This window comes from Neoarius graeffei, chromosome 4 (genome assembly GCF_027579695.1).
Source record: "Neoarius graeffei isolate fNeoGra1 chromosome 4, fNeoGra1.pri, whole genome shotgun sequence".
Taxonomy (NCBI): domain Eukaryota; kingdom Metazoa; phylum Chordata; class Actinopteri; order Siluriformes; family Ariidae; genus Neoarius; species Neoarius graeffei.
In genome coordinates, this window is record NC_083572.1 from 51,579,141 (window position 1) to 51,592,273 (window position 13,133).

General features: G+C 39.7%; 1 protein-coding gene across 2 annotated transcripts in view; it reads left to right on the plus strand.

The window, feature by feature from the left end:
- Positions 1-13,133, plus strand: part of mybphb (myosin binding protein Hb) — a 28,964-nt gene continuing 15,831 nt past the window's right edge. The window contains exons 1-3 of one of the 2 annotated variants that reach the window (XM_060918242.1): positions 1-279; positions 9,071-9,133; positions 9,395-9,529. In XM_060918242.1, coding sequence (XP_060774225.1) covers positions 54-279; positions 9,071-9,133; positions 9,395-9,529 — 424 coding nt within the window. In that variant the 5' untranslated portion in view covers positions 1-53. Of the gene's footprint in view, positions 280-1,896; positions 2,190-9,070; positions 9,134-9,394; positions 9,530-13,133 lie in introns of those variants that run through there. The other variant, XM_060918243.1, reaches the window with a different exon arrangement.

Consider the following 13,133-nt stretch of genomic DNA (forward strand, 5'->3'; position numbering starts at 1 on the left):
CGGCGCAGTAGGAGGTGTGAGGTGAGTAAGAAGGATCTCTCCTGCGGACGATCATGCCGGCCAAGCCAGCACCCATTAAGAAAGGGGCCAAGGTGGTGAAGAAGGAGGCGCCACCACCCAAGTCGAAGCCCAAACCTGCACCCGAGGCGCCTCCAGTTGAAGCTCCACCCGTTGAGGCGCCTCCTCCAGCTGCTGCTCCAGCTGCTGCTCCACCCGCCGAGGCGCCTCCAGCCGAAGCTGCTCCAGCTGAGGCTCCACCAGCAGAAGTCCCCAAAGACGGTACTGTTTATGGTCCTGAAACCAACAACCTTAAACCCCCTTTTCTTCTTTTCCTGCGCTCTAAAACCACAACTTTCTTTTATTTTAAATACTTTAATGTAAAAAAAAAGTGGATTTAATATAGGGTTGTTTTACAATCAGGGTACGCAAGCTAAAATCACATTTAACACTTATTATCTTCAATATCAAAAGGCTTGACTAAATAAACTTAGTTGTTTATTGTAGCCCTGTGATAGCTCTATTCACCATGCAAAAAAAAAATTTGGTGATAACGTTATTTTTGGTGAATGTATGGCAATATATGTCATATTTAGCAAAATTACTCGTGTCATTGAGAAAAAGTGCTTTTTTTGACCACAGGTACTGTAGCTCCAAAAGGGATGCACTTAAATCATTCTTTATACCATAAAACAAATATTTGGTTCCATGTCATTGGAAACATAGTTAAGTTTTAATGTTGAATGCCAGTAAGTTTTCAGACTATTTTGATCAAATTAGTATGTAATTGTGTCAAAAAAAGTCCTCTCCGAGACAGCTAATTTTTCAATATAAAATAACCTATCTAAAATGATGATTTTCATCCTAAAATATGGTCAAGATATTGGGACATAAATATCGGAGACAACTAACACAAAGCTTACAGCCTTATATTTAAAAGCACTATGGAAGTAGTGGATTCTGAATTGTCAAAAAAAAAAGTCCTCTCCGAGAATCACTTCATTTGTTTCTCCCAGCCCTGCTTAAAGCTACACTTAATCTTCTTTATCTTATAGCAGATGACACAAAACTACCATACACACATGTCAAAAAATTACCTGAAATCTGTTCTTTAACTTGTCCTTCACTTAAAAACTGGTACAAGAACCAGTTTGAATCAATTTGAATTTTGGACCCCTGTGACACAAACTTTGTACCCTGATTGTAAAACAACCCTATAGTCAATTCTCACTGAGCACTAACCAGCCATGGAGAGTTCACTGATATTATAGAGATGTATTGTTAACTGGCATCAAAACAGCAGATTAAAAGATCCTCTGCAACAGCATGTCCATAATCTGTCTGAGAAACAGGAGGCTCATTTTGCTATTTTTACTCTGCTTTGAGAAGCACTGCGAGGAATTATCGACATTGTGTTGGACATCTACAGCTAGGAGGAAACAGCTGGGGGAATGTTTTAGGGCTCAGCTTTACTGGAACTGAGCCTTACAGTATTGCTGATATTTTTCTCTTGCTTTGCCAAGGCATTAGTTTTATTAAGAAGACTGAGGTTAAAATCTATACAACAATATTATTTTAACAACAAGGGCACTGAAAGCACTAGTTTGTTTATAGTGTTGAACTAATTATAAATCTTTAAGTCCATTTAGATAGATAGATAGATAGATAGATAGATAGATAGATAGATAGATAGATAGATAGATAGATAGATAGATAGAACTTTATTGATCCCTTTGGGAGGGTTCCCTCAGGGAAATTAAAATTCCAGCAGCATCATTACAGAATAAACCAAGAATAGAAAATAGAGAAAACTTCTAGATAAATTAAGTATTAACATATACCAAAAAAAAAAATCCACACACAAAGAAAAAATCTAGCAGTAGAGGTATTGCACATTGTCCAGTATTGCTTTTTGTCAGGCTAGGCTACTGCTCCTTCCCGTCCTCTGTCCTCCTGTTACCCCTTCTCCCCCCCAGACAGGAGTTGTACAGTCTGATGGTGTGACGGACAAAGGAGTTTTTAAGTCTGTTCGTCCTGCACTTGGGAAGGAGCATTCTGTCACTGAACAGACTCCTCTGGTTGCTGATGACTGTGTGCAGAGGGTGACTGGCATCGTCCATGATGTTCAGTATTTTATCCATAGTTCTCTTCTCTGCCACCGTCACCAGAGAGTCCAGCTTAAATGAGACGTTGTAAGTATTAATTCAGCTCTCCAATGCTTAATTAAACCTACACCCTGATTAGATCTTCACCCTTTAGTGTATCTGTGCCATAAATACCCTCCTTCCACTTAAGCGTGATATACACTCACCAGCCACTTTAATAGGAACTTGTTCTTGATTTAAAGATTCCTGTTCTTGGCTGGCAGGAGTGTGGTCTTCTGCTGTTGCATGCTGAGATGCTTTTCAGCTCACCACGGTTGTAAAGAGTGATTATATATATGAGTTACTATATCCTTCCTGGTAGCTCGAACCAATCTGGCCGTTTTCCTCTGACGTCTCTTGTCAACAGGGCGTTTCCACCCACAGAACTGTCGCTCAGTCAATGTTTTTTGCTTTTCGCACACAAAGCAACTTTACAAAAAAGTAAAGGCTTTAAACATGAGCTAATTTTATCCCTAATTTATCCCCAATGAGCAAGCCTGTGGCGACAGTGGCAAGGAAAAACTCCCTCAGATGACATGAGGAGGAAACCCCGAGAGGAACCAGACTCAAAAGGGAACCCACCCTCATTTGGGTGATGACAGACAGCGTGATTATAAATAACTCGCTACTCTAACAGTGTCCTATAGAGTCACGAAGTATAACTGTGAAACCAGGAAATTCATTATAGTTTGAACATGAAATCTGTTTTGTTGAAGTTATAAACTGTTCATTGATGGAAACTTGAGTGCAAAACTGTTCATGACAACTGCAGTCCTAAAGTTAGCAAGGTAACTGCAGTCCTCAGCCATAAACACATTACTGTAAGCATCCAGAGCCGTCTTCAAAGTGCAACTTTCGACTGTCCATATGGGGCCATCCTCTACAGGAGTGATATGATGAGACTCCAGCTAGATGTAGGGCATCAGGATGGATCAGGCAGGTCTGAGGAGCAGAAGAGGTCAGCATCTCGGTCTCAGGATCAACATGTAACTCAGAGGGACAGACAGAGTGAATTGGGGGGGGCACAGGAAAATCAGAGATCACAATTTTTCCCATTCTGATGTTCAAAATGAACATTAACTGAAGCTGTTGGTTTGTATCTGCATGATTTTATGCGTTGTGCTGCTGTCGAGGGATTGGCTGATTAGAGAACTGCATCAAACAGCAGATGGATGGGTGTTCCTAATAAAATGGCTGGTGTGTGTATGTATGTATGTATATATGCGTTTAAAACAGTCTAACATTACAAATGACATTCTTTTTAGTAGGCTGCTTAATGTACTCAATGTAAGCTATTAAAATAAGCTACATTTGTAGGACTAACCACAATTGGCTATTTGCTTCAAAATTCCTGTTTTAAAGCAATGTTTGTCCTTTCCTGTTTTGTGAGTTCTCTCTTTAGTATTGGTATTTACATTTTTATTTATATGTGCATTATATTTTGTATTATGCACGTATGCAAGAAATTCAAGCCTTTTAATGTCCGAAGTTTACTGTTGGCTTTTATCACAGAGATATTTTAAAGTAATATATATTATTTTTTTCGCGGCCCGGTTTCCATCAAATCCTGCACTCTGATTGGCTGGCGAGCGGTTCCATATCCTATGGTATGGACCCCGGTTACGGACCTCTGGCGACTCGCTCGTTCACAACAACAAACATAGTAGCAATTTTTGTCAACATTTATTTTCACATTTCTCAGGAGAATAGCATTAATTTTACAGCATGGATAGCGATAACAACAGTCTTTACAGTGAAAGCGAGTTTTACTACCCTGAGGAAGAAGAAATAAAAGAAAATGTTTCAGGAGAAAGCTAAAAACCTCTAACTGTTGCTAACGCTGAGCAAAAACATGGCTGAATCCTGAATGACTAAATTTTGTATAAATAGGGGACTACATAGGCGGCAAAATGTAGTTTTTTTTTTTTTTTTTTTTTCCTGCCATGGAAGTGCACTTGTATACCGAGGAGGAAGCAATTTGCATCACAGCCATGAATGAGGATTCAAAATGGCGGCTCAGCTCGGTTTTCCCTTTCGGGCGCTTTCGTTTTCTGTTAGAATTTGGTAAAGAAAAAAAAAAAAATATATATATATATATATATATATATATATATATATATATATATATATATATATATATATATAATATTATTTACCAGCTTAAGGTCGGTCCGTATGGTGAAATACCGTGACCTCAGCCTCGGTCAGTACTTTCAAGACCTCGGTCACGGTATTTCACGATACGGACCTCCTATATATACACAGTGGTGCTTGAAAGTTTGTGAACCCTTTAGAATTTCCTATATTTCTGCATAAATATGACCTAAAACATCATCAGATTTTCACACAAGTCCTAAAAGTAGAAAAAGAGAACCCAGTTAAACAACTGAGACAAAAATATTATACTTGGTTATTTATTTATTGAGGAAAATGATCCAATATTACATATCTGTGAGTGGCAAAAGTATGTGAACCTTTGCTTTCAGTATCTGGTGTGACCCCCTTGTGCAGCAATAACTGCAACTAAACGTTTGCGGTAACTGTTGATCAGTCCTGAACACCGGCTTGGAGGAATTTTAGCCCATTCCTCCATACAGAACAGCTTCAACTCTGGGATGTTGGTGGGTTTCCTCACATGAACTGCTCGCTTCAGATCCTTCTACAACATTTCGATTGGATTAAGGTCAGGACTTTGACTTGGCCATTCCAAAACATTAACTTTATTCTTCTTTAACCATTCTTTGGTAGAACGACTTGTGTGCTTATGGTCATTGTCTTGCTGCATGACCCACCTTCTCTTGAGATTCAGTTCATGGACAGATGTCCTGACATTTTCCTTTAGAATTTGCTGGTATAATTCAGAATTCATTGTTCCATCAATGATGGCAAGCCGTCCTGGCCCAGATGCACCAAAACAGCCCCAAACCATGATACTACCACCACCATGTTTCACAGATGGGATAAGGTTCTTATGCTGGAATGCAGTGTTTTCCTTTCTCCAAACATAACGCTTCTCATTTAAACCAAAAAGTTCTATTTTGGTCTCATCCGTCCATAAAACATTTTTCCAATAGCCTTCTGGCTTGTCCACGTGATCTTAGCAAACTGCAGATGAGCAGCAATGTTTTTTTTTTGGACAGCAGTGGCTTTCTCTTTGCAACCCTGCCATGCACACCATTGTTGTTCAGTGTTCTCCTGATGGTGGACTCATGAACATTAACATTAGCCAATGTGAGAGAGGCCTTCAGTTGCTTAGAAGTTACCCTGGGGTCCTTTCTGACCTTGCCAACTGTTACACGCCTTGCTCTTGGAGTAATCTTTGTTGGTCGACCACTCCTGGGGAGGGTTACAATGGTCTTGAATTTCTTCCATTTGTACAAAATATGTCTGTCTGTGGATTGATGGAGTCCAAACTCTTTAGAGATGGTTTTGTAACCTTTTCCAGCCTGATGAGCATCAACAACGCTTTTTCTGAGGTCCTCAGAAATCTCCTTTGTTCATGCCATGATCCACTTCCACAAACATGTGTTGTGAAGATCAGACTTTGATAGATCCCTGTTCTTTAAATAAAACAGGGTGCCCACTCACACCTGATTGTCATCCCATTGGTTGAAAACACCTGACTCTAATTTCACCTTCAAATTAACTGCTAATCCTAGAGGTTCACATACTTTTGCCACTCACAGATATGTAATATTGGCTCATTTTCCTCAATAAATAAATGACCAAGTATAAAATGTTTGTCTCATTTGTTTAACTGGGTTCTCTTTATCTGCTTTTAGGACTCGTGTGAGAATCTGATGATGTTTTAGGACATATTTATGCAGAAATATAGAAAATTCTGAAGGGTTCACAAACTTTCAAGCACCACTGTATGTATGTATGTATGTATATATATATATATATATATATATGTATGTATATTATGGCATGCCGTTCAGGAAATTAATCTTTGAATATATTGAATGAATCCCCGAATATATTGAATGAAACTCTGAATATATGGAATGAATCCCCGAATATATTGAATGAAACTCTGAATATATGGAATGAAACTCTGAATATATGGAATGAAACTTTGAATATATTGAATGAATCCCCGAATATATTGAATGAAACTCTGAATATATGGAATGAATCCCCGAATATATTGAATGAAACTTTGAATATATTGAATGAATCCCCGAATATATTGAATGAAACTCTGAATATATGGAATGAAACTCCGAATATATGGAATGAAACTTTGAATATATTGAATGAAACTCCGAATATATTGAATGAAACTCTGAATATATGGAATGAATCCCCGAATATATTGAATGAAACTTTGAATATATGGAATGAAACTCTGAATATATGGAATGAAACTTTGAATATATTGAATGAATCCCCGAATATATTGAATGAAACTCTGAATATATGGAATGAATCCCCGAATATATGGAATGAAACTTTGAATATATGGAATGAAACTCTGAATATATGGAATGAAACTTTGAATATATTGAATGAATCCCCGAATATATTGAATGAAACTCTGAATATATTGAATGAATCCTCGAATATATTGAATGAAACTCTGAATATATGGAATGAAACTTGGCTGACGTCATGACGGCACTGCCGCCGTCCTGCAGCAAAAATGAGTCAGTCGGCTCGGGATTTGGTTGCGGCTATTTTAAACAATAAAGACATTGTTAACACTGGTGAATGCTTGTGGTTTTATTAGTGTTTACTTCTTTTATGTGCAACGAAGCTACGGTGACAAAGTCATTTCCCTCGTGGATCATATTTGTATAATGGTATTTTCTGTATATAAAACTAATTTGTAAATTTTGTTTGTCGAGTTTTACAGCGTTTCTCAATATACTCTAATACTCTCCTCTGAGTCAGAGTTTTTCTTGGGACCTGTTGTCTGTCTGCCGAGCTGTGGGAGCGGGGGCAGAATACAAAGTTTCATTCCATATATTCAAGGTTTCATTCCATATATTCAAAGTTTCATTCAATATATTCAAAGTTTCATTCCATACATTCAAAGTTTCATTCAATATATTCAAAGTTTCATTCCATATATTCAAAGTTTCATTCAATATATTCAAGGTTTCATTCCATATATTCAAAGTTTCATTCAATATATTCAAAGTTTCATTCCATACATTCAAAGTTTCATTCAATATATTCAAAGTTTCATTCCATACATTCAAAGTTTCATTCCATATATTCAAGGTTTCATTCCATATATTCAAAGTTTCATTCAATATATTCAAAGTTTCATTCCATACATTCAAAGTTTCATTCAATATATTCAAAGTTTCATTCAATATATTCGGGGATTCATTCAATATATTCAAAGTTTCATTCAATATATTCGGGGATTCATTCAATATATTCAAAGTTTCATTCAATATATTCGGGGATTCATTCCATATATTCAAAGATTAATTTCCTGAACGGCATGCCATAATATATATATATATATATATATATATATATATATATATATATATATATATATATATATATATATATATATATATATATAATGACAATATGCAGCTGCTGATGGTAATAATATGAACTCCAGTTTCTTCTTTGCCCGCCCAAATTCAACTTTATTTTTCAAGGCCAGATGTTCTCAACTCCAGTAATGGGGTGCTACTGACTTACAGGTTTTCCATTTCTATCACGTCTTATCCAACTCATTATGGGGTAGACAATTTTAAGCTGGCTCACTATCCCCAGGACTGGAGTTCACAACATCTGGCCACGGCTTGGGTTTAACAGTCCAGTTTTGGGGAGATTACTGATAGTCAACCATTTTTGCTCCATTGCTGCTCCCAGTCCAGATGTAGCAAGTATACGTTGTTAATACTTGCATTGTTTCTGGTGTGTTAGCAGCCCATAAAGCCTGGATTGGGAAACACTGTCTTATAGGCTTTCATCATTGTCACTTTTCCAGTGTTTAAAGATGTTCCTTTGCTTGAGCTTTTTCACAAGCACTGTAATGTCTGTAATCAGCTGGTGCTGCCACTGGCCAGGAAGGCGCCGTCCCTGCTGACGGTAACATACGATATTAGCACTGTGCCGTACTTTTCACACTGTGGAAGATAGATAAGTTGCAGGTCAAATGCCAAATGTGTCAAATGCCAGGTTATTCCCAATATTAGCCTGTTGTGTGGAATTATACAGGAATCCAAAATACATTTATATTAGAGGGCTTGCACTGGGGACTTTATTTACCTTTGAGTTATAGTCCATCCATCCATTATCTGTAACTGCTTATCCTGTACAGGGTCGTGGGCAAGCTGAAGCCTATCCCAGCTGATTATGGGCGGGGTACACCCTGGACAAATCGCCGGATCAGCGCAGGGATGACACATAGAGAGAAACAACCATTCACACTCACACCTACGGTCAATTTAGAGCCACCAGTTAACCTAACCTGCCTGTCTTTGGGGGAAACCGGAGCACCCGGAGGAAACCCACGTGGACACGGGGAGAACATGCAAACTCCGCGCAGAAAGGCCCTCACCGGCCACGGGGCTCGAACCCAGGACCTTCTTGCTGTGAGGTGATGGTGCTAACCACTACACCACCATGCTGCCCCTTTGAGTTATAGTAAAGGTGAATAAATGTTTTGGGTTTTCTGTACTCAAACCCACCACCAAATTGTGCCGTATGCTGGATATATTACAGGTCATGGAAAACAACAGGTACATTTTTTTACTCCATTCAACATCTCAAAACATCTGACGGTCAGCATTCTCCAAACTTTGATTAACTGCCGTAGGTGTATAAGGATCTGGCCGAGGATGGAAATGTACATTGTTTAAGAAATCTTTAAGCACTCACGCACTGCCTCATTCTAAAGGAAATTCTGTTTACCATCTGCTGCTTCTAATAAAGCCTTGTTTATTTAACAACAGCCCCTGCTGCTGAAGCGCCACCAGCTGAGGCAATCAAAGCTCCTACACCTCCTCCTTCTGTAGGTAAATCATGTGCTTTTTGCTTCTCCACTTCATTCACTACTGTGGGCCTTCCATGTGATTTTCCTGTGGATTGGAATGAATGAATGAGAGTGTGTGTGTGTGTGTGTGTGTGTGTGTGGTGTCTGAGAATGCATTAGAGTCCCATCCCTGGTATATTCTTCACACTTTGTGTTCCTGTGATAGGTTGACCAACATTAAGTGGTTACTGAAGATGAATAAATGAACAAACGTTGTAATTTTGAACCATGCTTGTTCTCTCAGAGCCCCCCAGCGAGCCTCTGGAGTTAACTGTAGAGGACGTCAGTGATGTTTCGGTCACTATCCAGTGGAGACCTCCTGCTAACATTGGGAATGCTGGCTTGAATGGATATACCGTGGAATGCTGCAAGGAAGGAAGTATGTCTTTGTATGTTTCTGAAAAACTTTTACAGTATGGGAACATAAAGAATCTGGTAGTATTGGAAGATTTTATAGCTTATTTGAAGTGCCACGTACCACCACACCACCCTATACTGCAGTGAAAAGAAAATCGTAACGTACAGGTTCAGTGGTTGGTCAGACTTCTCAGTTACACCTGTCCCCAAAGTGTCACCAGTAGATCTATGCCTATCTCATTGCCCAATAAGGAGTGAGACATTTCTAGCAGTAGCGCTGTCTTGGGAATGTTTTTAAAACTGGTGGGGAAAAAAGTGAAGATTAAAAATGGTAAATATAAAATTAAACATTTTTTGTTTTATACATTTGTGATTTTTCAAATCCTAAATTTTTCAAAGTAGAGAGATGCTAATCATGGTGCAGGTAGGGTGTGTGTAATATATATGAGAGAGTCCTGTGCAAAAGTCTTAGGCACCCTATTTTTTTTTTCATACAAACATTATAGACTTCTGTTTTATGATTTCTACATTATTGAGTCAGTACAAAAACATTTTAGATTACAAATATTCGTTTTCCAGCACAAAATTAAATGTTACAGAAAAAAAAAATTTGTATCTGAGCAGCATATTGCATAAGAGAGCACTTTTCAGATTATAAAAGAAAACGTAATGAAGGCTGCTGGGTTTTGCTGCAAAATTAAGAAGCGAGTGTGACGGTCAGTGCCCAGAAGAACTGTAGCTGGTTCTGTAAGATGCTCAGTAAAACCTACAGCTCATTTCCTTATAAAACTGCACTCACTGTACCTGAGACTACTATTATTTTAAAGCAAAGGGTCGTCTCACACCAAATACTGACTTTGTTTCATTATTTTTAAGCCGTTTTTGGCACAGTACTGTATGTGTGCGTGTCTATATATAGACACATACAATGTGGGTGGGTGGATAGTGGGGTTGTTATTCCAGCCTGAAGAGAAATAAGGCGATTCCTCCCCACCACAGCCTGGAGATGGTACCATGGGAGGCTGGTACCTAGCACCTCCTTAGTCTCCTAAATCTAGGCATGCATCTGTTGCAGAATACGGCAGCTGCCTACTCAGCAGTATCTCTGCATCTGCCAATATTTGGCAGCAAGTATTGTTGTTGATCAAGTTTGGAGAGGGATGGGCTCCACCAAGTTTAAATGCGCTAGACACGCCAATGATGATGACAAATTCTCCTCAACATATACCGGATCGGGCGGCACGGTGGTGTAGTGGTTAGCGCTGTCGCCTCACAGCAAGAAGGTCCGGGTTCGAGCCCCGTGGCCGGCGAGAGCCTTTCTGTGTGGAGTTTGCATGTTCTCCCCGTGTCCGCATGGGTTTCCTCCGGGTGCTCCAGTTTCCCCCATAGTCCAAAGACATGCAGGTTAGGTTAACTGGTGACTCTAAATTGACCGTAGGTGTGAATGTGAGTGTGAATGGTTGTCTGTGTCTATGTGTCAGCCCTGTGATGACCTGGCGACTTGTCCAGGGTGTACCCCGCCTTTCGCCCGTAGTCAGCTGGGATAGGATCCAGCTTGCCTGCGACCCTGTAGAAGGATAAAGCGGCTAGAGATAATGAAATGAGATGAGATATACCGGATCGGTCGTTGCCCGGGTTAAAAAGGACTGTGCTTTCCACCGGATGACAAGGAGGGGATGAAAAATATGTTACTGGCAATCAGATAATGCCAGGTGAAATTAGAGGACGTAACATTACCACTGAGACATGACATTAAAGTTCTGACATTCCGCTGGGAAAGTCAAGGACCTCCCCAATGAAATGATGCGGTACAACTGGCACCATGTGATTGAGAGCAACACTGTTTAATAGCTCAGTCTTGCAAGTTTATGCCCCAACCACAGATTATGACGACAGTGAAATTGAGGACTTCTATGAACAATTGCAAGATGTCATAGACCAGGCACCAAAGAAAGACATACTGATAGTTCAAGGAGGCTGGGATGTTAAGGTTGGCACTGAGGCAAACCAGGATTGGCATGGTATCTGTGGTGAATACTGCAACCAGGAAACCATTGACGGAGGACTCAGACTCCTGGAATTTGCTAGTTATAATGACAGAGCAAAAGATATGAAATGGAGCACATCAATACAGACAAGTGAGCAGAAAGATCAGAAAGGCTATGAAACAAGCAAAGGAAGATTAGAACAACAATGTCAGAATATTGAAGAAAATCTAGCAAATGGCCGTCTCAGTGGACGCAATCACCGATAATCACCTTACCAAAGAAAGGGAACTTGTAGATGTGTCAGAATTATCGCACCATCAGTCTAATCAGCCATCCCAGCAAGGTTATGCTGAAAATACTCCTGAACAGACTCAAACCCCAAGCTGAAGAGATCATGGCTAAAGACCAGGCATGTTTTAGATCAGGTCGAAGTATAACCGAACAAACCTTCAACCTGAGGGTATTAATGGAAAAGTATCAGCAGCATCAATAGGACCTGTATCACGTGTTCATAGATTTCAAGAAGGCCTTCGGTAGGGTGTAGCACAAGGCTCTCTAGACTAATATGCACAAATATAACCTCCGTGTCAACCTGATTACGGTCATCAAGAACTTGTATAACAAAGTGACCAGCACAGTACTTTCCAATGATAGCACTGGAGAATGGTTCAAGAACAACTGTAGGAGTCAGAGAGCGTTGCTTACACTCTACACTCTTAAGTATTTTCTTGGAGAAGATCATGAGCGATGCACTAGAACAGCATGAAGGCACCGTCAGTATTGGAGGCCGTATACTCACCAATCTGCATTTTGCTGATGACATTGATGGGCTTGCAGGAACAGAAGTTGAACTAGACAATTTTGTAACAGGGCTGGACAGAACATCAACAGCATACGGAATGGATATAAGTGCAGAAAAGACGAAGATCATGACCAACAATCCAAATGGCTTCAGAAATGTAATCAAATTTAAGGATCATAAGCTTGAGACGTCAACCGTTTTAAGTACTTCGGTGCCATTATTACTGATGAGGGATCCAAAAAAAAGAAGTAAATGTAAGAATAGTGCAAGCACCAGTCTCTCTAACCAAACTCAAAGTGATCTGGAAGGATCAGAGCATCTTCAATAAACATAAGTTCAGACTACTGCGCTCGCTGGTCATCTCTGCCTTCCTATATGCATACGAGACGTGGATGATCACAGTGGCTCTTCAAAGAAACACAAGCCTTTGAGACGAGATGTTACTGAAAAATTCTCGGCATCTAATAAGATTGCGTCACAAATTATGACGTTCGGAGTCAAGTTGGATCGGCCATCGGACCTCATGATGACCTCCTTTCCATTGTCAAAAGCTAGAAATTAAAGTGATATGACCACGTCACTAGATCCATGGGACTTGTAAAGATCATCATGCAAGGCACAGTGCCTGACAGATGAAAACGTGGAAGACGAAAGAAATGATGGAAAGACAACATCAAGGTGTAGACACAGCAGCAGCTAGCTAACATGTTAAGACTGGATGAAGACCGTGTCAGATGGAGAGAGATTGTACATTTGTGCAGTGACAATAAAGGCATTCTATTCTATTCTGTTAACTGTGGGTGGTAGAAATGGGCAACTGGATTGCCCATTTCTAC